At 42.9% G+C, this 26,385-nt stretch overlaps 1 protein-coding gene across 3 annotated transcripts in view; it reads right to left on the minus strand.

Annotated features, from left to right (window-relative positions):
• LOC125889079 (kinase suppressor of Ras 1-like) overlaps nucleotides 1-26,065 on the minus strand; it is a 109,656-nt gene extending 83,591 nt beyond the window's left edge. For all 3 annotated transcript variants that reach the window (XM_049576759.1, XM_049576756.1, XM_049576760.1), the window contains exon 1: nucleotides 25,742-26,065. In XM_049576759.1, the coding sequence (XP_049432716.1) occupies nucleotides 25,742-25,936 (195 nt within the window). In that variant the 5' untranslated portion in view covers nucleotides 25,937-26,065. The remainder of the gene's footprint in view (nucleotides 1-25,741) is intronic.
• Nucleotides 26,066-26,385: the final 320 nt, after the last annotated feature.

A 26,385-nucleotide genomic window follows, 5' to 3' on the forward strand; every position in this document is an offset into this window, starting at 1 on the left:
TTGCAGGGCCGGAACTAACTGTTGTATAATTAAAGGTATAATATACAGTATATGTAGTTTTTCCACATAAGAATGTCTAAAAACGACTAAACCAATAATATATATTTTATTTAGTTGTGTACTTTGATTATCAGAAATGTTTCCAACAATTTTTCAAACCCAGATAAATATGAAATATTAATAAAAGTTACGGACCGTGTCATTAGGTCACATGTCAATGGCGACGTAACTCCAGTTACCATAGCCATTAAATGAAGGAGGAGAAGAAGCAGCAGACCGGATGAGATGTCAGAGAATGAACGTTACTGTTGCTAGGCTAAGCTAACTCGTCATGGATCATGATTATGCATTGACGGTTGCTGCACCTTCTGACACCGAAGCTGTCCCGGTAAACAAGCCGGTAAAACGGAAACGTACGGGTCAACCAAGCGATCCCAGAAGAATTTGGGATAAGAAGAGAGCTAAATCAAGGATAAATATTAGTGTGGCCCTTCCAAGATGGAGAGAGCTTCGTGAAAATCTAGGACTACAATTCAACGCCGACCTCGTGTGTGTTCTACTAGACAGGTAAGCAAACATCTGGCTGATGTTATCGAAATATTAATCATTTCCACCAGTGTATTGCAAGCACTACTGCCCGCCGGGGCACTAGAGCTCCGGCCAGCGGCCTCCGCTGCGGAGCGGTGTGGAGCGGAGGCTGGCTAACCACAACATCTAACGATAGGTTTCTATAATGATAGGTTTCTATAATGCTGAGCTGATGCCGGTAAATTCACGGAGTGAAGAACATCAGATCTGTATGTTATATGACTACAACTCCCATGATCCCACGCTACTTCATGACGTCATCCAACTCCGTCTTCTGTTATTGTTTTGGTTTGAGACCCCTAGCGGCAGAAAATTACATATTGCACGTTTAAGGTGTGTTTTGAGTAAAAAAAGGGAGTAGTGATTTAAAAAGCATAAATAATTCTTAGTGGGTTAAAACTAGTGATTAAAATCATTTAGTCCTACTAAGTGGAGGCACCGCCAAATATTTCAAATTAATAATTGAGCTGTTTGTAAGTTGGAAATCTTATTGTGTGAACAGGTTAATACAGACCGCCATAAATAAACATACCCAGGGCCCCGCTCACAGTACTGCCACAGGGGTTGTTCAGTTATTAACCACCTAGCTACATGGGTCGGGTGCTACATGCGCATTAATGTGCTATTTAAATCTTTAAAGATTTAGTCCCCCCCTCCCATTCCTAGTAGTGGTATATCCCACACTCTTTCCAACGGGCGGGACTGCTTGGCAGCAGGAGCAGCGTGTGGCTGGAACCGCTGCCCATATCGCGCATCACGGGGTAAGATGTACACTCACACAGACACAGTTTAACTTACACATGTTACAACACATCCCATTTACTGTTCCAACAAGCCCCAGGCCCAGGCTGATAATATAAACTGTCTGCAACATTTCTCCTGCATTGTTCAAAAGCCTACTCAATTACGAGTGCTGCTAAGCTAAAAGCTAATGATTAAGCTCAGAGTTTAGTGATAGTCAGAGAGGACAGGAGAGAAAGAAGAGGGAGAGGACAGGACAAGAGCAGTCAGTGGCGGAGCGGCTCGTAGTTAATATCTGTAGGCTCTCCACCTGTCAGTGAGACAAACATGACAGACGTGCAGTTTAACCGACGAGGAGCGGTCATTACGCGCGACTATTACACACGGTTGTGACAGAGCGGCAGATCTCACAGCATACTGTTTATAAACCAGTTTACCAGTTTAATTACAGGAAATGTTTAGTTGTTAAGCCATTTCTCATAAGTATAGACATTCACTGTATATCGACACACCTGAGTAAGAGAAAAAAGAAGGAGAAAAGGAGAGAGATCGAGTTTCTGTCTTTGATGAATGAAACCTTATTGTTTTGCTGCTATTAAACAATGAGAGACATGTTTTCTCCGTTTACTTAATAGCATAAATATTCACACTACTGCGCACGGGGAGACAGAGACCTGCTCTGCTCCAGACACACTTAGCACCTTGGACAGCACGGTACACCTGACTGTTGTCGCTAGTACTGCATATAGGCTTTATTTTAGTTCAGTATTGGGTGTGTTACATTTTGCCCATCACTAACAATACTGTGAAGATTAAAGCGTCAAATTGCGGTAAAAGATACTGTAAAAAAAGACAGGCCACAACTTTTTTACCTTGCCAACTATGAAATGGAATTTTCGCCCCTGACTATTGCTATAGCTAAAGAGTGCACTTTCTGGTCGCGCTACAGTGAAGTCACTCTCCGAAAAAAAAGCAAAGAGATAGATGATGGAAAGCTGACAGGGCCCTTCTTCTGGGGGTTGCAATGTTAAAGGGACATTGTGTAACATTTTCAGTTGTTTATTGGCAAAAATTGATGTATGCATTCATAAATATGTCATCATTGGTGTATTATTACCTCCACCAAAAATCTGACTTATTCTTGTAAAAAGAGAATTTCGGATTTGTTTGTACATTGTGCGGGTAAGTCGTCTGAGGGGTTCCATAACGTTTCGCCATCTTGAGAATACATCCGCCAGCAAGGGATATACAGCCCCGCCTTCGGCATTTTTGTTGAGAGCCAGGTCAGCGCTGCGTGACCGAGAAGCCGAAGGAGAGGAGCAAGAGGCGCTTCACTACTACCCTGGCACTACTGCAGCACAACAAAGTTCCACTCTTTGAGCATAATGCAGGATCATGCCTATACAGCATCACGAGAGAGAATCGTCGTCACCAAGAAAGTGCAAAGGGGAATCAAAAAGGCAACATGACCCTCTGTCAGCGTCGCTGGCCGCTAGCCGCTGTTAGCGGTGCCTCTGTCAGCAGCACAGTGATGGGAGGAGAGGGATGAGGTGTGTGAGGTTGAGCCATTTGTCAGTTGTCAAAAGACAAGACATGATTGGTTTGTTTCGATTTACACCCGCCCCAACAGTCCTACGTTGTAAGCACAGCCAGCATGGTGAGGAGGGGGTTCATCAACTCGTGTCACATGTGTCTGTGTAGGAGCCTGAATGAATACTCCATGAAGTATCGGATGACATGGTTTCATCAATGTTATCATAGCTTTTTGGTACCCAGTACCGTTGTTGCAATATGCGTTTGAAACAGTGAGGCACTAGAGTGCGCTATCCGTTTGAATGCAATATATGATTTCAACATTAGATGGGAGAAATTCCTACACATTGTGGCTTTAAAAAAAAAAAGAAACTCGACTACTGTGTGTTATGTTTGTGAATTGAGCATGCAGTGCTGCTTGTGATAATCCAGCTTCATGCATGAACTGCTTCTGCATGTTTGCTAGGCAAAGGGAAGCCTGTTGGCTGGTTGCTGCTTTGGCTCTGGGGCTTGACCGTTTCGATATGAAATGGGGGCAACCAACACGGTTCCTTGTGCCTCTCCTTTCTGATTTCAAGGAGGTGGTCAGGAGTCGGTTTACAACACCATTGGCAGGAGCACACTGGTCGGGGCTCTGTTGTCGTATGGCTGCAGTTGACAATTGGGGAGGATAGGCTGTGGGCCATTGCCCCCTCATGGATCAGGCTTTGGCTGCCTTGGTGGCTCCGTCAAAGTCCCTAGGCAAATTGCCCAAGTAGAAACTGCAAGGTAATGGATGGCTTGCTGGGAAAAATGCATGAAGCCATGGCACTCCAGACATAGCTGGCAAACATGGGTGCCATTCTGTCCATGTACCAGCACCATCTGGTTGGCCAGCTGCACCTGGTGGCGAGGACGTCTCATTCGAGTACGGATCTAATAGCCAAACTACAACGTGTCTCCTCACTTTTCCCAAAGCTCATGTGAGAGCAGGGTGAAGCAGCTGGCAGGGCTATGGCAAGGTTTTGGGTGGCCAGGTGCCATCTCTGGCTGTCACAGTCCATGCTGCAGCCAGAGCTTAGAGTGTCTGCTCAAACTGCCTGTTGAGCCATCTGCCTTGTATGGGCCTGACGTGTCCATGATGATTAAGCAGGGCCAGGGAGCCTGCTGCTGTGCGGAGGAGGTGTCAGGTGCAGACCAGCGTGTCAGCAGCCTAAGCAACCTCAGTCTGCTTGGGGGCAGAAAGATCTGCGGAATGGGGTGGAGGACACGGCAGTGGCCAGGGGCCAGCACTCCTCTGACGAAGGTGGCTGCGTTTTCCATTACTGCACACCACCAGTACAGGGAGCTCTTCACTCTCATGGCAACACCAGCTATCAGGTAATTATAGGAAGAAGATCCGAGGGCAGGATCTTATTCCCGCTATTTTCTTGTTCTGAAGCGGGATGGGACACTCAGGCCTGTCTTAGCTGAATAAGTTCTCATGCCCCTGAGGTGCAGAATGTTGACCGTGTCTAGGGTCAAGCAAGCTGTCCAAGTAGGCGACTGGTTTGCAACAGTCGACCTCAAGGACACTGATTTTCAAATTCCATTCTGGGAGGGGGATAGGAGGTTTCTCAGGTTTGCCTTCATGGGAAAAACCTTTGAGTTATGTGTCCTCCCTTCTGGTACTCCACACCTTGACCAGGTGCATGGATGCGGTCTTGGGCCCTCCACGGCAGCAGGGTCTCAGGATACTGAATTATTTAGATGACTGGCTAATATGTGCACAGACACAGGAGTACTGCCGCCATAATGTGTCTGTACTGTTGGATCACATTCACGAGAAAAAGTACAGTCTCCAGCCTGCACAGGCCACCCAGTTTCTAGGCATGTGGCCGGATGCCAGAGCTGGGTTGGTGATGTCATCACAGGAGAGGCAGGTTTCAATCGGGACCTGCCTCTCTCATTTTCAGCTGGGTGCCACGGCCACTTGGCGGTTGTGTCTCCGCCTCTTGGATTTTATGGCAGCCTTGGTACGAGCAGTGCCATTGGTTCTTCTACACATGCGTCCAGTCCAGAGGCATCTCTTCAGCCAGGGGCTCTGTCCGCAGAGACAGCTGCAGGCAGCCGTGCACCGTGCAGCTTTGTGCGGACCTCAGGTGGTGGCAGGACCAGCCTACATCTTGAGGGGGAGTATGCTTGGTCCAGTACTGCGTCACCAGGTGCTCTCTACAGATGGGTCCCTGGAGGGGTGGGGCACACTCCACGAGAGCAATGGCACCAGCCGGAAAGGCCAGCAAATCAATGCTCTAGAACTGAGAGCCATTTACCTGGCCCTCCAGCATTTTCTCCCGGGTCTGCGAGGCTGTCACATGCTCCCTGAAGACTCAAAAAGACTCAAATCTCTGTCCTGTTAGAGCTCTGAAAGGTCTATGTCCGGTGCACTGCGGCGTTTAGAAAGACAGACCAACTCTTTGTCTGCTTTAAGACCCAGTGCCAGGGCCAGCCGGTGTCAAAGGCTAGGTTGTCTCATTGGATCGTGGAGACAATTCAGGAGGCTTACAGAGGGGCTGGCATGCCAGTACCGGTGGGTGCGCGAACACACTCAACACGAGGTGTAGGTACCTCATGGGCCTTGTGGCAGGGTGCCACCCTCTCTGAGTTCTGTGCACCTGCTACATGGTCAAGTCTATCTACACTTGCCAGATTTTACTGCCTGAAGGTGGCTGCTGGCACCTCCTTTGGGGAGCGTGTGTTGAGTGCCATCCCATAGTAGGCCATGTAATTCCATCACCCTGAGCTGGGGGGGGTGGCACCTTACCCAGCCAGGGTGATGTTGTATACTATTGTCAGTGGCCTGGCAGCAGGCTGGCCAACTGAGCGGTCTTCCTGCACCCAACCCCGCCATCCGGCGGGGTTGGTCGTGCTTATGGTTGCGTCTGGGCATCAGTACAGTGGCATACAGTGTCTGCGGTGTCACCGTCCATTGAATGCACAAGATGTTGTACATTTTTTTTATAGTTCATCGGTGTTTTTTCGTATATACACACCTACTGGGTATTTTCTGTTGTTAATGCACCTGGTGGCGAGGACGTCTCATTCGAATACCAGGGGAGAGCTTGTGTACCTGCATCTGCTCTGTCTCCTGGAGCCCCTCATGGTGTCTTACAGGGTTCCCATAGTTATGATATACCTACCGGGTGGGGAGATAATCTCGATATGAGAATGCTCGGTTACTCTGAGTGAGGAGATTATCTCCCCAGGCTCAAGGACCCGTTCCAATCAATGTTAATCAGTGGGTGCATGTGCAAGGTGGGGCTTTTATAGCCTGGTGCATGCCGGCCACATAAAGTAGTGTGTCTTAACAATTATTATTTTTCCATGTTGATTACCCCAGATGGGGATAATTCCCGTAGTTATGATATAACTACTGGGTGGGGAGATAATTTCCTCACTCAGAGAACCAAGGTTACAAAGTAATCGAATGTCTACCAACCAGTAGTAACACTACAATTATATATAGAAAGCATTTTTAAGAGAGCCCGTCAGCGCCTCTTTTTAATTACGAAGCTGAAGAGGTTTGGTGTTAGCCAATACATACTTGATATAGCATACAGAGGCCTGGTTGAGAGCATTTTATCATTTAACATTACAGCATGGAATGGCAAGTTGAGTGCAAAGAGCAGAAACAAGCTCTCTAAGACTGTCAGCACTGCAGGGAAGTGATTGGCACACCACGTCAGGTCACTCACTCAGTGGGACCACAAGTGTTATGTGAAAATGTAACGTAACACTGATAAAGTGTAATACGGAATACACGTGTACAGATTAAAAGATGATTCATGGTATTAAGATTTAATAAAAGTCTTTAGTGCTGCTTAGACCCCAGAGGGAGATTTTTTGTGACTGAGTGACATCTGAGTGGCAGCGAGATAAATCCCGCCATGGAGTCTAGACACTGGTAGAGGTCGTGGTGGGTGATGATTTTGTGGTTGATGACTGATGAGGTAAGGGTACGCATGACTGCAGCATGAAAGGACTGTGGGCAGAATGAGGAGCAGTAAGATGACAGGATGACGGAGAAGGTATGTCACTGTGCTATCAGTTGATTGTGGATCAGCTGTAGAACAGCTGGTGACTCGACTGACAGCCCCAAACACTGACAGCTAGAGATAGAGAGTAAGCATGCGTGCAAGGAGTGAATTGCAGGGTGAATGGCAGGGTGAGGAAGGAAAGTTATAGACTGCATGAAAAAGCATGAAAAAGCATTGTCTTCCTGACTGAAGTTTTGCTAGAGCTTCATTTGGCAGAAATTAAATACACTTTAGTTTTGTGACATAGTAGGCATATCCCCTAACTTTTCACATTGAACATATTTCTTTTTTTTTAAGAACACACCTAATGCTGCTCAGGTCTAAATTGAAACATCTGTATGAGACACTAATTCAAGGGCAAGTTGGTGGGAAACACTTTATCCAAAGAAACCTTGACCTTCTTCTTATATCAAACCTTAATGTCAAGCAGTGTATGTATGTAAAGCAGTAGTAAGAGATGAGACTTAGTTCAGTGTCAGGAAATCCCCAACTGGTGGTCCTTACCAATGGGCTGTTAAAATGTCAAGCAAACTGTTAAAATAAGTGTGACACAACCTCCTGAGCCTGTTTTAAACTGCATGTAAGTTTATGAAGGTTGATGAATGCCCTTCTTACACTGTTCCTAATAATTCCTGTCATAGCTTTTTTATCCCCTATCTCCCCTGCATTAATTTCAGACAACAAATATGAAATAATAAACTTGTTAATGAAGTGTGATTAGAGAAGAACTCTAAGGCTTCTCAACACTTTTTAAAAAATCATGATGCACTTATTCTATTCTTAACACTATTCAGCTTTTCTTCAAGCCACATTACAGCAGAATGTTCAGGTGAGCTCTATCATTCAAAACAAGTGCTGATTAGAAAAGGTAAATTTGGAATATATACAAAACCCAGGAGGTAACAAGGAGAGAGAAAAAACAAATTTGTGCTCTTAAAAAATTGCTCAAATTGATCTGTCACACACTATTAAGTCAGTTCTACAAGCTTCTCTTCCTATGACTTTTCCTAAAAATGTGTCTTGTATGTTTTCTGAAGCCTTTAAGTTACAAAAATGAAACACACTAGACTTCTGAGCATTTATACCTCCGACCGAAATTATACATTTTGATACATACAGAACATATTGCAAAAATTCATATTTATTTGAAAACGAAACCATTCATACGTTCAATAAAAAACCATTTTGTTAATAATAAAAAACGAATGTAATCTCAACAGCGACCATGCCAGCCAGTGGGACTGCGGCGCTTGGAGGGGTGCTGTAATCCTGGCGGTCCTAGTGTAAAGCACCACGGACAGTGCCAATGCATCTATCGCTGTAGCTCAGAGGCTCTGATGCCTGAGTCAGAGCATGTGAGCGGAGTTGGAGCTGGAGCTGGAGCTGCCTCAACCATAGGTTATTGGTAGGAAGAAAAATGGCTGCTGACAAAACTGTCACTGTCAACTGCCTCCAAGCTCCACAACGATCTGCCAGACCATCATATGTAACTTCATTGTTTATGCTGCCCGTGTGCTCAGAAGCACACAACGAATGCATTTTTGAGTAATTTCCGAGAAGTTATGATAAAATAGAAAAAAAGTATTACAGACTATAGAATAGGACTGACAACCTCTTCAGTGTCTCATGTCAATTAATTAATTATTAATTAATTAACTATTTGTAGGCTTTTTATAATGCCTGTTTTTTTTTGTTTTTTTTGGGTTTTTTTGCTGCTGCACTGTGTCTCCAGTTGAAAGTGGTGATTTGCTAAATACATTCTACAGTAATAAATTACATTAACTTTTGGTGTATAATATTGTTGGCTATATTACGCATTTTAATGAAAAATACTAAAAGAAATAAACACCGAAATAATTAGTGGAAACTTTTTTTTTGATACTCCTCGTCTCAGACATACTAACAACACACACACACACACACACACACACACAGACATTGAACATACGACTGAATGAATGAATGAACATTGGAAGCGGTTCAGCCGCAGTCCCGCCAGCTGGCGCAGTCACTGTTGAGATTACATTCGTTTTTTATTATTAACAAAATGTTTTTTTAGTGACCTTGTGAATGATTTCATTTTCAAATAAATATTTGGAAACGAAAATGTATGCTTTGGTGTACTTTTACACCAGTTTTGCAAAGTGTATAGCTACCTGTATGTATCAAAATGTATAATTTTCAGAAATGCATTTTCAGAAATGCTCAGACAGATGCATTGTGTCTGTGTGTTTTTACATCTATTGTTGCTTTTAATTTGCAGCTATACTTTTAATGAAGCTGACATTTCATGACAGTCAAGCACCCCCCCCCAAAATACCCTGATTGCTTCATCAAAGCGAAAAAGTTGATTTCTGCCACATTGACGAGCGATTGCAACTGAGTGATGAAGCGATATCAAAGGGGCGAACCAAGCGACAGCGAAAAAAAACAGGTCCGGTGTGAACACACCTTTGGGGGGGTGCCAGTCAGAGTCGGGTCTGACAAATAATAATACTTTTAACTCAAAACAAACAGTACAAAGTTGTGTAACGAGCTCTCTCCAGTTGTCTGTGCTCCTTGCCCTATATCTAACGCTGATCCCAGCCACCCCAAATATGATGAAGCCAACAGAACCACATTGTCTGCAAAGAGCAAGATTGCAATTCTGAGGTCCCCAAACCGGACCCCTTCTTCCCCCCAGCTGCACCTTGAGATCTTGTCCATGAATATCACAAACAGAATTGGTGACAAGGGACAACCCTGGCAGAGGCCAACACTACCTGAAAATGTGGTTGACGTTTTCTTAAGTATGCACACAGTGTTTTTTGGTCATAAAAGGACATAAGCTTTGGGTAGTGAGTTTTCTTCATAAGATGGCTGATCTCAGCCTTTCTGGTGTCCCCTGTCTTCAGGTGGCAGCTGACTTTTACAGTTTCATTGTGAATAATTGGTTGCTTCTACAAAAGGGACAGGCTAAAAAGGACCCTGCACATTGATCTGTATCATCAATAGTTTAGAAACATGAAGCTATAAGGTTTTATCTACACAGAGTTATTTGCATTATAAAAACCGTCGTGGCGGCTCTAGGACAAGTGCACTTACATTGATCACTTCCATAAAATAAAACGAGAAATTGGAGAAGATTGAAAAAGATGTTAAAATTAAATTAGGGAACTGATCACAGATGCATTGTGTCTGTGTGTTTTTACATCTATTGTTGCTTTTAATTTGCAGCTATACTTTTAATGAAGCTGACATGTCATGACAGTCAAGCACCCCCCGGGATTCCGGCAGCCAATCAGCGTTGAGCTGCAAGCAACAGGACCCAGCGAAATACCGCTCCAGATGAGATTTCTCATCTCAAGCGATGAGCGAAAAATTGCTCTGTCGCTCTGTCACATCAAAAAAAGAGGAACCAAAAACCCTCTTCCTGACATGCATCAAATTAAGGTTGTAATCAGTTATTTTCATTATCAGTAAATATGTTGATAAATTAAATAAAAAAACAGAAAAATCCGTCATCATTTATCCTTAAGACTAAAGTAATGTCTATAAATTGCCAAACAACAGTCCAAAACTAATGATGCACGATACTGGATTCTTTTGCTGATGATATGCTCACATGTAACAACTTATTCGATAACTGCTATTGATATACCCACTTTTTAACCCACCTAATTTTAGTGATCATCAAGTGTCTTCCGTAATGGAATTAACATCATATTATACATGCATTCTCATATCGTGATGGCCCACCAGCAGATGGAGACATTAAATGGAATGCCTTTCAATATATGTAATATTCATTCATTGTGCAAAATAAGAAAAAGCATGTTGGCTTATTCTGACTTTAAAGCCGACATCAGCTGATACCGATGACGTGCCGATATTATAGTGCATCCCTATCCAAAACCCAAGATATTCAGTTCACTATTACTGTACACATGAGTGAGGTGTTGTGAAGTAAAAAGTGAAAAAAAGGCTAAGAAAAGCAAAAAGGGCTGCAGGCACTGGCAGGGAAGAGAGAGCGAGCCACACTGGATGCTGGGGCTTTTATTTCCTATGCTTCAGATCTGGCTAGACACTGACTGCAATCAGACTCCTCTGACACCTTAAAAAAATTCATAGGTAAACACAGTAAAACCGAAATGTGCGCGCATTGAAGCAGGGATCATCACACCACTACAGCATTATTTTTTATATTTTACATCATAGTATATTATAGTCCTTCATTATAGCTGCTGCACAATTTTATTTCTTAGATAATAATTATATTTAAAAGCCTGAGATTATAGAATGTTATTGCCAATGAGTGCATAAAGGAACCTGAAGCATTGCCATAACCATACAACCACAGTGCAGCTTGAGAAACAAGGTAAAGAATATTAAAAAGTGCAGAGAAACAAAAAAATGGCCCTCATTTAAGAGCTGATAACTTTGCCTGGGTTCAGACCTTTGAATCACTCCACTGAGTCTGGAGTGTAACAAATTGACAGTTCTGCCTGATATCAGGCAACTGAAAACTAGCAACTGTTTTGTATGTCTATCTATTCAGAAGTTTTCTGGGCTATTTATTGCCATGATTTTTTTTTTTTTTTGAACTGACTTCTGTGCACCATAACAGGGAAAATACTAACAAGAAAAGGGGGAGGGGGGGGGGGGGGGTGTTACAATAATTTGTGCAGACGAGTAAAAACAAAAGCTGCAAACAAGAAACAAGAGCAGGCAGTTGGGAAACCACATGGGGTTTTCCTGACTATCATCAACACTTTGCATAGACTGCCTTCTTACATTGACAGCCTTACTTGTGAGTGTTAATATGACTGAAGATGTTCTACTTTAATGTTGGCTTTAACAGGTTATCCCGTTCAAATGGTTTAGTGAAACTTTGACTATGAAACCTCACAGAGATCACTTTAACCTGTCAGCTCCTCTACATCTTCACCACACTGACACAGGTGGTTCTGGATCTAGAAACAAAGAGTTCAGTCTGACAGTGAGTGGGTGCACAGAGCAGTATCAGCATACACAGCTGTGGCACAAGCAGAGAAACATGGAGCCGCAACAGATAGAAGCACAGTGGTGCCAACTCACTATGACCCAAACACGATAATACAGTAAAACAGCCCAAACATTTACTTAGATCACTGTAAGCATGCTGTCTGTGCTTTTCGAGTTGAATTTATGTTTCAGGATACGTTGGTTTAATATTTGCCCCAACAATAAAATGTGCTTTCATTAATATCACTTTTTGGCTTATTTTGATGCCATAAACCATAAGTCTAAAAAAAAAAAAAAATTAATTAATTAATTAATTAAAATCTAATAAAATTAAGCCACATTGTTTTGGTTTTAAAAAACGTGACTCTGCTCTCATCATCCTCATTTTCAGCAGCAGCAGCAAAGAGCTCAGATAATCCACTGCAGCAAACAGTAGCCTGACGGGGTTAGTCACTAGCTGGTGAACACACTGGCGCAGTAGTTGGTGGTCTGTGTCTGCTGGATGTGTAGGTCACAAGTTGACAAGTCAACTACATAAAGTGAAAGTATGTTAGATGTTGTATTTTTAACTGTGTCCCTAACTAATGCAGCTTTAAGTTTAGCTCAGTTTCTGGTTAAAATTAGAGTTAGTTATTTTGGTCAGCCGTAAAACACTGACTTATTAAGAGTACAGGATGCACACTGTACAAATCCCTGCCACTTTCCCTTTTGTGTGTGTGTGTGTGTGTGTGTGTCAGAGCTGATCAGGTCAGAGCAACGGATGAGAGGAGCAGCTGCTGCGAGTGAAAGCAAACTTTAAGATCCAACAACACAGCAGCATGTCAAGTGGGCCGAACCCGAGAAAAATTTTTGATTTGTTATCCAAGCCGAAATAGTTCCATATTTCGGACGTTGACCTTCTTTTGGGGACTAAATCCTCCTTTACCGTTTCTCCCTCTTGCATGTCGCTCATTTTCAGTGTGTGACTGAGGGGGAGGGGGCTGCTGAGTGCTCAGAGAGGGAGAGACAGAGAGAGAGGCGAGCAGAGCGGAGCAAGGAGCTTTCTTCAGAGCTGCTTTTCTGAAGCAAAACAAAAGTTTACATGTTCTAAAAAAGAGAAAACATCACGTCCTGCGATGTGACTATCGCACATGCGCACATCACAATGGTGATGTTCAAATGATATATTGTGCTGCCCTAATAGATGTTGTGCTTAGAGCCTCTACAATTTTCTAAATGATGTCTGTGGGTCTCAATGATAATGGGTCAGGTAGTTTAAGAGGTCAATGAAAGGACAGGAGAAGGAAATAGAGACTTGTCAAAGCCATGAACAACAGTCAGTGCATCATCGGTTGTTCACACCTCCCCCTCTCTCTTCCATCTGTAATGTGAGCCCCAGCACAGCAACATATTTGATTTTCTTGACAAACAGGACCTGTGCAGAATGCGTAGGAGGGAACCACAGCTAAATTTAGCCTCTTGTCACAGACATACACAGCGAGGGCTCTGTACCCAGCCCCTGAGAGAGTGAGCAGCAGAAGCCACTCCTCAGTTACACCACACACTGTTGTGACCATGCTTCACAGGTGTCAAGCCCAAAATCACACAGAGTATGTCTTAAAAAAAAACATGTTTGACAGATCTGTATTACCAGTGAAAACACTGCTGCAAAACATAATTACTAAACCTAAGTACTGCATGTGAGAGACTTTCAACTGGACCAAACAAAGCAGACTGTACACTGACAGAGCAATGTACGGACTAACTGACAACAAATATCATGAAATGTCTTTACACAGTATCACATGCGCAGGTTGTCATTTGTTTCTGATTGGTTGCCATTCTCAAGAGGGTGGGTTTTATCTAGTATCCTGCCCAACCCTGTCTCCTAAGAATAATGTTTATATGATACTAAATCTTTTTCCCAATTACAGTGTGGTGAAAAATGCCATTGCTGCCTGATTATGTTCACAGGCAACTTTGTTTTTGTGGGTGTTTTTTTTCTGAGTGAAAGCATCACATTTTTCTACTGCACCAGACTCAATAAAAATTAATCATAATAAGTAACTGTTGACTTTGTTTGCAGATTGAGGTGTCCTGTTTTTGACCTCTGGGGTAAATGCTGTTTGGCAGTTTTGTATCACGCTCTGTTAATACATTCATGACTGGTTAAGTTAAGATTTAGTAGTGTTGTTTTGAGACATTTTAGTTCACCAGGGTCTTCAGTATAGAGCAAATAGGTTTGCCACTTCATTTAGGCTTTGGACCTGGATCACAGGTCATACTGGTAGTCTACAGTATATTTCGTTTGGGAGAGATCTGTGAAGTGTAAAGTGTTCTGCTAATATGCATGCACCCCGTCCCCTCAGACAGGCTGCAATGGAAGCCTTCAGGGCAACTGAACACCATCACTGTATGTCCTTTGTAAGTGTTCATCCTCACCACAGAGCAGTTCAGATTGTTATAAGTGTCTCAGGTCTCTCTTTACCTTCACTTGATACAGTCTGTTTCTTATTGCCTTGTTATGAAATATCACAAGATGTCAATTGTTGCAGTCAGACAACAGTGGAAGCATAAGTGAGATATGGAGAAAGTATAATAACCAAAGTAGTTTCCAGAAAATGTATGTTAGTGTTATCACAAAGATTTCCAATGTCATGGATAATTATTCAGCTGATTTTGAATTTGTGAATTTGTTCGCTGCCTGTATTTACTGATGAAGAGCGGATGAAGATAGAGAGAGGGAAAAAAGTCAGTGGAGGGTGAACCAGCCTCTGCAGGAAATGCAGCTGTGAGACCGGTGGTGCTACTATGGGTGCTATGACCCTATGCCCACAGAGAAAAAATGCCTATCGGACTTCCGGTCAGCTGCCGCATGGAGTAGACGCGACACACAAGAGCTCTTGCCTACTTTGCTTTTTTCTCATTCATTCATTCCTTTATTTTGCAAACTGGGTAATTTACATTGAACAATTCCCTTTTCTTTAACCTACGTTTGCTTCAAAATGACTTCAGACCGTGGCAAGTCAGGGAAAATAGACGACCAACCCGCTAGCTTAACCATGGAGGCTATCTCTGAGCTACCTGACCAGCACAGACAGACACTAGCTGCTGACTTTAAAACTTCCTTCAACCAGCTGGAAAACAAATTCGACCAGGTCCGCTCCACAGTTGACGAACATGGCCAGTGCCTTTCGTCTCTCGAGCTCGCCTCGGAGGATCTGAGCCAGCATGTCAGTGAGCTAGAAAACGTCTGTTCCAGCCTGCAGGAAAGCAACTCCAAGCTAACGGTTAAAGTCGTCAACTTAGACGGCCGCAGCAGAAGACAAAACATTGGCATCCTTGGCTTGCCGGAGTCTATTGAAGGTGGGCGACCTACAGCTTTTTTCTCCGATCTGCTGTGCAAGGTTTTTGGAAAGGAGACACTTCCATCTCCGCCCGAGTTCGACAGAGCCCATCGCTCGCTAACAGCAAAACCGCCCCCCGGACAGCAACCGCGTCCCGTCATCCTCCGTCTGCACCGCTACCAGGTGTAGGATCTCCTGATCCGTGAAGCCCACCGCAGACGGAGGCTGGATTACCGCGGCCAGCAAGTCCGAGTTGTTGAAGACTACAGCCCCGAGGTTTTGAGCCAGCGAGCCGAGTACAGGCAAGTTATTGCGGATCTCAACCGAGGGCTCAATCCCTCTCTCCTATAACCCGCACGGCTAAGCATCACACAGCTACGCTCGACCGATGAGGCGTGGAGATACATTGATGGCCTTCCTCCTCCATCCCCACCACCGTAAATGACTGCTTGATGATTGTGTCAGGCAGTTTACAACTGCTAACATGCTTTCCATTACTCTGGCCGCTGCCGTATTCGATCTCAGCGACCAGACTACAGCTGCCAGGGGCGCAGATGGGATTTTTGAACTGGGGGGGACCAAGCTGTCAGCAAATGATTCCAACTCAATTAGTTATTTTGTGTAAATACATGTATATATATATATAGGCCTTTGTCAGGCCTTTGTTTACCAATGTTTATTCTAATAAACATTGGTAAACAAAGGCCTGATCAACACTAGCCATACATGACTGTTGCTGCTTACTAAAATAACATTATACATAAAAATAACAACATTAAAGATATTCACCTACAACCTAGAATGCTGTTATTTTACATTTAGCCTACTTCAGGTAAGTGAAGTGCCTTCCAAATGCCTTCTTATTATTATCAGACTAGCTACTCAACATTACAAAACAAATATTTGCCACATCTGGGAAAGTCAACAGGCATAGGATATTTACATCTTTTGGTTCTTTGGTTCTCGTGCTTTATGGTGCATTACATTTACATTGGAAGTCGGAACTCGGAGCTCCGAACAACGTAACCTCCGAATTGAGCGCTTCCCAGTTTAAAAACTAGGACATGGAACATGGAATTCGAAAAAAAAAATGGACAGTTAATGAAATGAAACGAAAAACCCAACGTTTATGCTTGTAGATGGTGATGATTTCAGTGCTTTTCCGACTTTAAAACTCCGACTTACGATTACAACTGAACGCACCATTAGTCATAGCACAAACACCGGGCTATCACAGCTGTGCAGTGTTATTAACCGAGAATTACGTGGAAAATTGAACACCTTGCTTTCCCAACTCAGCAAGGATCTGCTCCAGCCTTTCCCCTTCTTGAATCGGTGTAATGTGGATTGATCACTGACAAGGCTACTGCCGCTGTAATTTCAACTTTGTGCTGCAATGTAAGTTAGCCTAACTAACGGAACATTGATCCTCTTTTTTACCTATGTGTGGGGGGGACAGTAGGGGGGACGGATTGGGGTCACTATAAATCTGGGGGGGACATGTCCCCCCGTCCCCAGTGCCATCTGCGCGCATGACAGCTGCTATGGGGCAGCTTACTGAACCATTAGTATGACACTAACCCTGGCTGCAGGTATGTGAGTATGTCCCCCAGCCTTTAACTCAGTGAACTGCTACATTCGGGTGAGGAAGACCCGCCAGAGTTTATGCCTATCTTTGAAGCAACATATCTAATTTTTATTTTACTTTACAGTGCTAACAGTGCATAAGAGATTTTAAGAGGAATGTTTTTTCTCTGTTTGTATTTCTAGAATAGTTCAAATGTGGACCTAGGAGTGTTGAGTGCATTTTAACACTAAAATAAGGAGTTGAAGTTGGGTTCAAGTGACAGGAAGATTTCTTTGGAGGGTTAATAATGGGGGTTTTGAAGAGCTTGCTGCTATGTTCTTTGGCAGCTGTCTTGTTGTGGAGTGGGTGAGTAAGGGGTGGCTTTTCCGATGCCAGTACTGGCTTATTAGCCTACACAAGCCACGCACAGCTCATTTTTTGTTCATCATGTCCAGTGCTTAATTTAAGCCGGAACGTACTGGAACGCATACCAGGATCTTTTCAGAAAAGGCCCTGGTGCATTTCGGAACTAATTTGCATGGGTCTAGAACTTTTCACATCTAAAAACTACATACAGTATTGGCTGATGTCACTAGTGTTGCAGGGTGGAGTACCGTAGTACTACGGTGCCTCACGTACCACTACTGTGGGATAAGTTCAAAGTGATAATATGCTGCTGTAGTGGTTTGTTTTCCAGACATGTGAGTATCTTTGAGCAGTGAAAGTTATTATTTATTTCTTTATACTTGTCGGCAGTGATTTGTTTTCCACAAAGCTCTACGTGCAAGCATTTTACTCGCATTTGCGACTAAAAATAGTTTTGTGCAAGCAAAATAAATCATTCAGCATGCTGTGCGAGTACAGATTTCAACCAGCAGCAGAAACGAAAGGCGAATCCTGCCAGTTGTGGGTTGAACAGGGGTCACAGACAGGAATACGGCGGTCAAATAGCCTACAGTGGCCCAGTAGTACCTGGACAACTGAGCCATGGCGGCACACAGGTATGTGGCATGTCAGAGGAGAAACGAACCGTTCACATTTCTCTCTTTGTGGCAGTTAAAGGTCCACAAACCTCACCGCACTTTAGGGACTGTTCTTTACTTATGAAGGGACTGTTCTTTACTTGTCAGGGGAGGAGGGTGGCTGGTTGATTTTTATTTTATTTATTTATTTTATTTTGATCCCCCCTATGTTAATCACTTATTGATGCTGTTTTTGAAGTATGAATAAGTCACTAAGTAATTTATTCCACTGAAATACCATTGATGTATTATAGAAAAGTGATTTATCTTTTTATAAATGACAAAAGGCACATCTGCCTCATTTTTGCTGTGGTATCATGATGCTAATCAGAACCGTGATAACTGGTATCGGAGCAGTACTTCCATTCCTCATTCCAAGCAAAGGCCAGGGGGGGTTTCAAACCTTGTTGACCAAAACATCCCTTTTGTGCATCACAATGTTATATCAGCTACTAACGGCCGTTTTATCATTGTCTCAGAGAAGTTATACAATACAATTATGGTGCTTGCCAACGTTTATGCTCCAAATGTAGACGATGTGGGCTTTTTTGAACGTTTCTTTTCTTCTTTCCCGGATCTGAGCTCATACTCGCTTATACGTGGGGGGACCATTCCTCTCCCAAAAATTTTCCAACCGGTTTGATTTAAAGTCAAATATCTAACCGAACCAATATATCGAATTATATACCTAATTTTACCACTGGGGGTCGCATTTGAGCTGATGCGCTTCCAATCCACTAGGTGGCGATAATGCTTGATTAACCGCCAATACACACAATGTTACACGAAAAGAAGAAGAAGCAGAAGGACACTTCTCTTGCAGCAGCAGCAGACAGCTGAGCGGATCTGCGGAGTCCGCAGTCCGCGGAGCCTCTGAGACAAACTAAACAAAACACTTGTAGGCTCCTCCACTTCATTTAAAAACATACATAAACCTCATTAAGTTGTCATAATGCATGTTTCAATGCAAGATAAGTTGAATATAGTCCCTTGACACGCCGCTGATGTGAAAAGCTCCTCAAATTCCTCAAATTAAAAAACACTGCCGCTTTAATTCAACTCTCCTGTCAGACAATGATTTTGTGAAATTTATGGAAGAACATATATCCTTTTTCTTTCAGACAAACATCTCTCCGGATACACATAGTCGAGTAGTTTGGAATGCTCTTAAGGCGTACCAAATTTGATTTGGCCTCAACTCATCCCATTGAACGCCAACTCTCGAGAAGTAAGAGTTTGTTCTATATCCATGGTGAAAAATCGGGGAAATTATTAGCCAACCAGCTGAGAGGACTTAAAGCAAAGGGGCATATTACAAATGGAGGATGGTAACGTTACTTCATATCATGCAAAGATTAATGACACATTCAGGAATTACTATTCTCAACTCTACACCTCTGAATTCTCGAATAATACTATATTAATGGACAATTTTTTGAACCAACTAAATATTCCCATGCTCTCCCCCGACAGTAAAATGAGATTAGATGAACCCATAATGAAAGAGGAGATAGATGCTGCTATTTCCTTGCTGCAGTCAGGAAAATCCCCGGGGCCCGACAGATTCCCGTGGAATTCTTTAAGGCATTTTCCTCACTACTCTCGCCGCAGCTAAGCACAGTGCTGTCTGACTCATTCAAGCAGGGCAAGCTTCCGACATCATTTTATGAAGCATGTATCACTCTTATTGCAAAAAAAGACAAGGATCCAACGGAGTGTTCTACATATAGGTCGATCTGTTAAAATTTTGGCTAAAGTACTGGCCTGAAGATTGGAGAACATCTTACCATCTGTCATATCTGAAGACCAAACGGGCCTCCCTCCGGTGTGGCTCCTGAATGTGTCCTTTCTCTAGACGCTGAGAAAGTGTTTGACCAGATAGAGTGGGCATATTTATTTGTGACTTTAAAAAAATTTGGTTTCTGTCCGAATTTTATCACCTGGATCAAATTATTATACTCAAGCCCCACTGCTTTGGTCCTTACCAACTCTCAGCTGTCACAACCCTTTAGCCTCCATTGGGGAACCAGACAAGGGTGTCCTCTAACCCCCTACTATTTGACCTGGACATAGAGCCTTTGGTGATAGCAATCCACAGTTGCGAGAATATCTCTGGCATATGGAGGAATGGAGTGGAACATAAGGTGGCCCTATACGCAGACAACCTGTTGAGTTTTATCTCTTGTCCAGATACCTCCCTACCAGCCATGTTGTCTTTACTGAACGATTTTAGCCAGTTCTCGGGGTACAAATTAAATTTAAATAAATCTGAACTTTTTCTTGTCAGTGAGGGGACGCCGGTATCAGACTACTCCAACTTCCCTTTTAGGATTGTGGAAAACAAATTCACTTATCTTGGAATTACAGTCACGAAAAACCACAAGTGCCTTTTCAAAGAAAACTTTCTCACTCTGCTAAACCACACAAAATGGTGCCTGACGCAGTGGTCACCCCTTTCTACATCCTTGGTTGGCCGAATTAACTCCATCAAAATAACTATTCTCCCTAAATTTCTATACATCTTTCAATCAATACCGAACTTCATTCCTAAATAATTCTTTGATACATTAGATTCTGTTATATCATCTTATATATGGAAGGGCAAGCACCCTCAGCTAAATAAGGTCCATCTCCAAAAACCTAAAGGAGAAGGGGGTATGGTGCTGCCTAATTTTCGTTTTTATTATTGGGCAGCTAACATTCGCTGACTTACTTTTTGGTCGTATTTTCATAACCAATCTGACTACCCTTCATGAGTGGCAATGTAGTTGGGTTCTGCTAAAAACTTTTCCATTCCAGCACTTCTTGGATCTCCACTCCCTCACCCACCAAATAAACTCATAGACAATCCAGTTATCTGGCACACGTTGAGAGTGTGGGCTCAGTTCCGGAGACACTTTGGCTTCCATCAAGTCCCATTTCCGCCAACCATCTTTTCCAGCTCTCCTTACTGGACCCAGTATTTCAGGAATGGCGGAGACTGGGTATTGGGCGCTTCAGAGACCTCTTCACGGATAATAGTTTTGTATCGTTTGAGCAACTGGCTGAAGAGTTAAGTCTCCCAAAGTCTCACTTTTTTAGGTATCTACAAATAAGACACTTCCTCTGCTGTCAGATACCAAACTTCCCTCAGACACCTGATATGAACATTGCTGATGCATTTCTCAATTTACAACCATCACGCAAGGGTTCAATCTCCATGCAGTAAACTGTTAGGCATAAGCCAGGCCCCACTCAACAACATTAAAATCGCATGGGAGCAAAATCTGAATCTAACTCTGTCTGAGGACATATGGGACACCATTTTTTAAGTTGGTTAGATAAGGGTTTTTTTGTTTTGTGTTGTGTTTTCATTTTCTTCCTACTGTGCATGGACAGGATTATCTCTCTCGACCAGGGGTCGCATTAACTGGATATTCTCAGTCATTGACTGTTTTTTTACAACAATGACCGGAAAATCTGAAGGCCGTTGGTCATTTTGACCGGTTGCAATTACCACCCCTGCCCACATGGCAGCAGGGTGCACACCTAGTGGCTGCCATTTTCACACTGCAGAGAAAGAGTCATTCATCTGCTTCATGTAGCGCTGTTGAGCCCTGGACACACCGGACGCGTAGTGCCGCGGAAGTTGACTGTCCACACAGGCAGCGCACTTCTCCTGCGCTCTCCGCGCCGGTTAAACATCGTCCACTCGTCTGTTCCCGTCAGTACTCGTTTTTTCACTTTCAACAGGTCATTTTAAATATGGGTAAGTCCCTATTTTAATCGTTTTTTATAACATAATAAGTCAATTACAATTTGTCATTGCATATCCATGTATTGAGCGTGTTGGGTAAACACTGAATGAATAGGGCATATTGTTCTGACCATTTTATTTATGTAGTTATGTCTGTAGGCTCGGTGACACAAAATTAAAATTGTAATGAAGTGATTAGGGTATTGAAAAATGTGTTCGGTTATGCTCGCGTGAAAAACAGACCAGACGCCGAACTGAAACGCTGCCTCCGCGGGCGCTCCGCTCTGCTCAGCGGCCTGTGTGGACAGTCAGATAGGTTAACATGGGCGCCGATTGAAAACTGCCTTCGCTACTGGGCGCTGCGCATTGATGGCATGGGTGTGTGGATGTCTGTTCATCTTTTCGTTCATGTCCTTATTAATGCACACTTTATAACTTGCTTGTTGGATTTATTAAACAAACGAATGAAAACTAAATATCTTTGAATATCTTAAAGGAAAATTAAAATGACCGGTAAAAGTAGATCATGACCGAATTTTTATGATCCTGTCAGTCAAAATGACCGGCGACGAAAAAGTCTAGCGCAACGTCTGCTCTCGACCTATGAGTTGACTGTGTATTTTACAAACTTCCTGTCAACACTTAACACCTGTACCATATATTTGTGAAAAATTCAATAAAAATATCTTTGAGGAGAAAAAAAAGCCTATCAAGTCAGTAGTCACGTGAAAGGTAAAGAGACTCTTCAGCCACTTATAATAACAATCTGAGCCTGTCAGTGGTGAAAATAACCACTTTAAATGGACATACAGTGACGGTGTTCAGTTGCCCCTTGTGCTTCCATTGCAGCCATTGCATTGTCCTGCTCAATACTTGACCAATTTCAAAAACTGTTGTTCACATCAGGGTGCTTTCACAGCTGTAGTTAACTGGTCGCACCAGAGGGAAAAAAATGATACACTGTTACAAAATAATCTCTCCTTCAATGCTGAGAAGAATAAGGAGATGATTATCAACCCAAGGAAGAGCAGAGACCAACACACCCCACTACACATCAACGGGACACAGATGGACAGGGTAAAAACCTTCAAACTCCTTGGCACCCACATCAGCAAGGATCTCACCTGGACTCATAACAACACAAGAAGGCTCAACAGAGACTCTTCTTCTTGAGGAAGCTGAGTAAATTTGGACTGTTCTCCAAACTCCTCAGCAACTTTACAGATGCACAGTGGAGAGCATCCTGACAAACCCCATCACAGTGTGGTACGGGAACTGCACAACTCAGGACAGACAGGCTCTCCAGCGTGTCATTAAAACAGCACAATTCATCTGTGGGGCAGCTCTCTCTCCATTACAGAACATCTACGCCTTCTGATAGTCTGGAGACACTCCTTTCTAAAGTTTTTACCTATTATAGACACCGCTAACGGCTAACAGGGCTAACAGGGCTAACAGCTAATGGTTAGTCCAGCTAATCTACGATAACCATGTTATTGAAATAGTAATCTTTGTTCAGTCATTGTGTTTATAGACTTTACAAACATCAGATTGGTCTAAATGGTGATATAGTGACGTGAAAAATGTGTGTATATATATATATATATATATATATATATATATCTATATCTATATCTATATATATATATAGATATAGATATAGATATATAGATATATATAGCTAAACTCTGCTGGTTTTCTACCCGGAAGTATTTGTTAACAACAAGGCGATTCCCTCTATAGTCCAGCCTTGTAAAAGATTATGTTTGTTTCTTTTAGTTGGCGAGAGTTGCCGCAAATGCGACAAACATCCACTAACTTTGATTTTGTACCACTACACGTGTTTCTAGTCGGACTATGTTTACGAGCATAAGAGTTCAGCGAGCCACCAAAGGACTGCCCTGCGGATTTACTATTGGTTCTGCAAAGTAGGGAGTTTTTTTAAACTCTGAAATTGTATCCGCCCATCTAAACACAAAATCAGGGAGAAAGACATCAGTCTTTAGTTAAGCAAAGCGTCTAAAGACTGACTTGTGAGTCCCACCCACAGCACACACCATTCGCACTCCTGCTGTCTGGCAGACGCTACAGAAGTGTGAAAGCAAGGACAGCCAGACTAAAAAACTGTTTCTATCCGCAGGCCATCAGACTACTAAACTGGTGATTATCTGTCTCTCTGTACACATACATATTGGACAATGTGACAATATTTGATATTATTTGCACAACAAATCTGACTGTACATAATACTTGCTCATTTCATATTTATTTTTATCTATTTTAATTTAGTCAGTGTGTACTTTAGTGGTGTCAGGGCAACTCGAAAGGTAAGAATTTCACTGTCTGTAACCACGTTTAGGTTTGCTGTGTACATGATAATAAACCTCTTAAGTCTTGAATCTTCAGTTTTGGTTTGGTTCCTGTTAATACTGACTTTTTGCAAACAAACCAGAAGGAGTAAACACAAAGTTCTGCTAACTGTCAGGTGACTCATTGATTGACCAGTTTTGGCATTTGTCAGCCTACATCAGCAGGGCCCACGTGGGAAAATCAAATTCTGGTAGCTGACAGAAGTCAATGCAGCAGCACGTTGATAGTGCTGAAGTGTTTCTATTTATGGTCTTTGGTTTCACAAAGAGCTCACAGACAAATAACTGATTGTAAGTATTATTAGTAGGCTATTATCAGACTACATATCAATGGCATGTTCTGAATAATGACTAACACAGAGACAGGATGAAAATAAGGCACCTTGTACAGTAATGATCTGAGGCCTAATACTGTGGGTTAACTGTCAAACATGTTTTAATAGACTTAATGAACAGACAAAGTACACAGAGTCAGATACAATGATGGCAGTTTTAACAGCCTTTTAATCAGGGGAAAATACCCACACTAATGTACATATGTGTTACTATGGTTTCATGTATGCATTAGCATAAATAGGTTATAGGGTGGCCTTTATCAGGATCAATTATGAGATTGCGGCCAGATTTCACAATCAGCAGATGGATTTATTATTGGTTTAGCAGTTGCTAAAATCACATATCTGCTATCTAAAGTCCTGTGGTTGGTTCCTTTTCTTTCACAACACAAACAAACCGCACCAGAATCCGTTTGGAAGCAGACCGAGACCCACCTTTTTGGGCAGTCTAGGTTCGGTTGTTTGGTCCGCACCAGGGTTCGATTGACAGCTTTCACACAAGCTCAAACAAACTACTAACTGAGCAAACAAATCAGTCAATCAATCAATCAATCAATCAATCAATTTTATCACAAATCACAATTTGCCTCACAGGGCTTTACAGCATACGACATCCCTCTGTCCTTAGGACCCTCGCAGCGGATAAAGAAACACCCCACACACACCCCCAAAAAAACCTTTAATGGGGGAAAAAAAACCAGTAGAAACCTCAGGAAGAGCAACTGAGGAGGGATCCCTCTTCCAGGATGGACAGACGTGCAATAGATGTCGTACAGAAAATCTGAGTTGCTTTTAACCGAACATGATTTTCCAGTACATTCTGGTTTTGCTCAGGGCTCTTGGGGTTACTGGTTCTCCAGTTTTGAAGCTCTGTCCAAAATACTTGGAAGAATAATTGATCCAAATCCTCTTATAGTTATCTTCTGTACTCAATCTAAGGACAACCATCTCCCTAAGGTACAGCCAAATTGCATTGCTAATGTCACTCTTTTTAGCCTTATATTACTTAACTGGCCTGGCCTGGCCTGGCCTGTCCATGACATCAAACGTGACATACAGAAAAACAGCTCCAGCCTCTTATCCAAATATGTTCACTTCTGGTTCAAAAACATCAAGATGGCGTTGGCGATGGCTTTAAAAAGATGGTAGTACAAAACCCAATGGTCTTGGCTGCTACTGTACCTCTGTAGTCTGACTGTAGTCACACAAACACAATTTGTCTCTGTTTTACTATTCTAAAGTGGAAAACTACAATACATGGAATGTAAGTGTTAAATTGTCATGTATGCCCCCCTCCCCCTCCCCATGTTGACTCCATGGACACAGCCCTGGGTCTCAGAGTCAGATGTGTGATAACAGAATAGCCCATGGCGTAGTACCTGTTTCACATTATTTATAAATGGTCCCTGTAACAACTATGAGGTTGGCAGACTTTCCAGACAGCAACTTTACAGAACGTCGGAGGCTTATTACCTCTGCGTATTACCTCTAAAGTGCGGATCTCGTGCTGTGTGAGGTCGTTGGCTGCGGCGCATCTGGTCCTGAGAGCCTGCAGACTGGAGATGGAAATGTCCACCAGGTTCTGGATGAGCTGGCACTGATGCAGAGCCTCCTCAGCTTCTCCTGTCTTTATCTTGCTGTGGACCACCCTGTCGCCTCTGCCTCTGTCTTCTCTGTCCATGTCTCCACATTGGCGCGGCTTGTGACACAGACAGCGACCTGGAGACGTGTGGCGCACTGGCGCTTCCCCTCAACAATGCACCGTTCGTTTTAAACACGTTTCCGCGTTTCGACTTTCACAGAGCTGCTACAAGTCTCCTTCACCAAGCTGACTAAAATAAGAGCAAGACAGCTCAAGTTTAAAAGCACCTCCTGTTGTGACCTTCAAAATAAACCAAGACTTAAACATTTCTTGCGTAAACGTGGAGGAGAGAACTAGTCAGTCGATTTACAGCCGAGAAAATATATTTAAAACAATGCCTAAACCAAATAGTTTTGCAGAGATACAAAAACAAATACAGTCAAATTAATACATGAAAAAATATTGAATATTATCAAGTTCAATGAGAAATGGAAATAGGGATATTTCAGGACTTAACAAAAAGGCATTTGATGCTGTAGGATCACGAA

The sequence above is a fragment of the Epinephelus fuscoguttatus genome, linkage group LG5 (assembly GCF_011397635.1).
Source record: "Epinephelus fuscoguttatus linkage group LG5, E.fuscoguttatus.final_Chr_v1".
Taxonomy (NCBI): Eukaryota; Metazoa; Chordata; class Actinopteri; order Perciformes; family Serranidae; genus Epinephelus; species Epinephelus fuscoguttatus.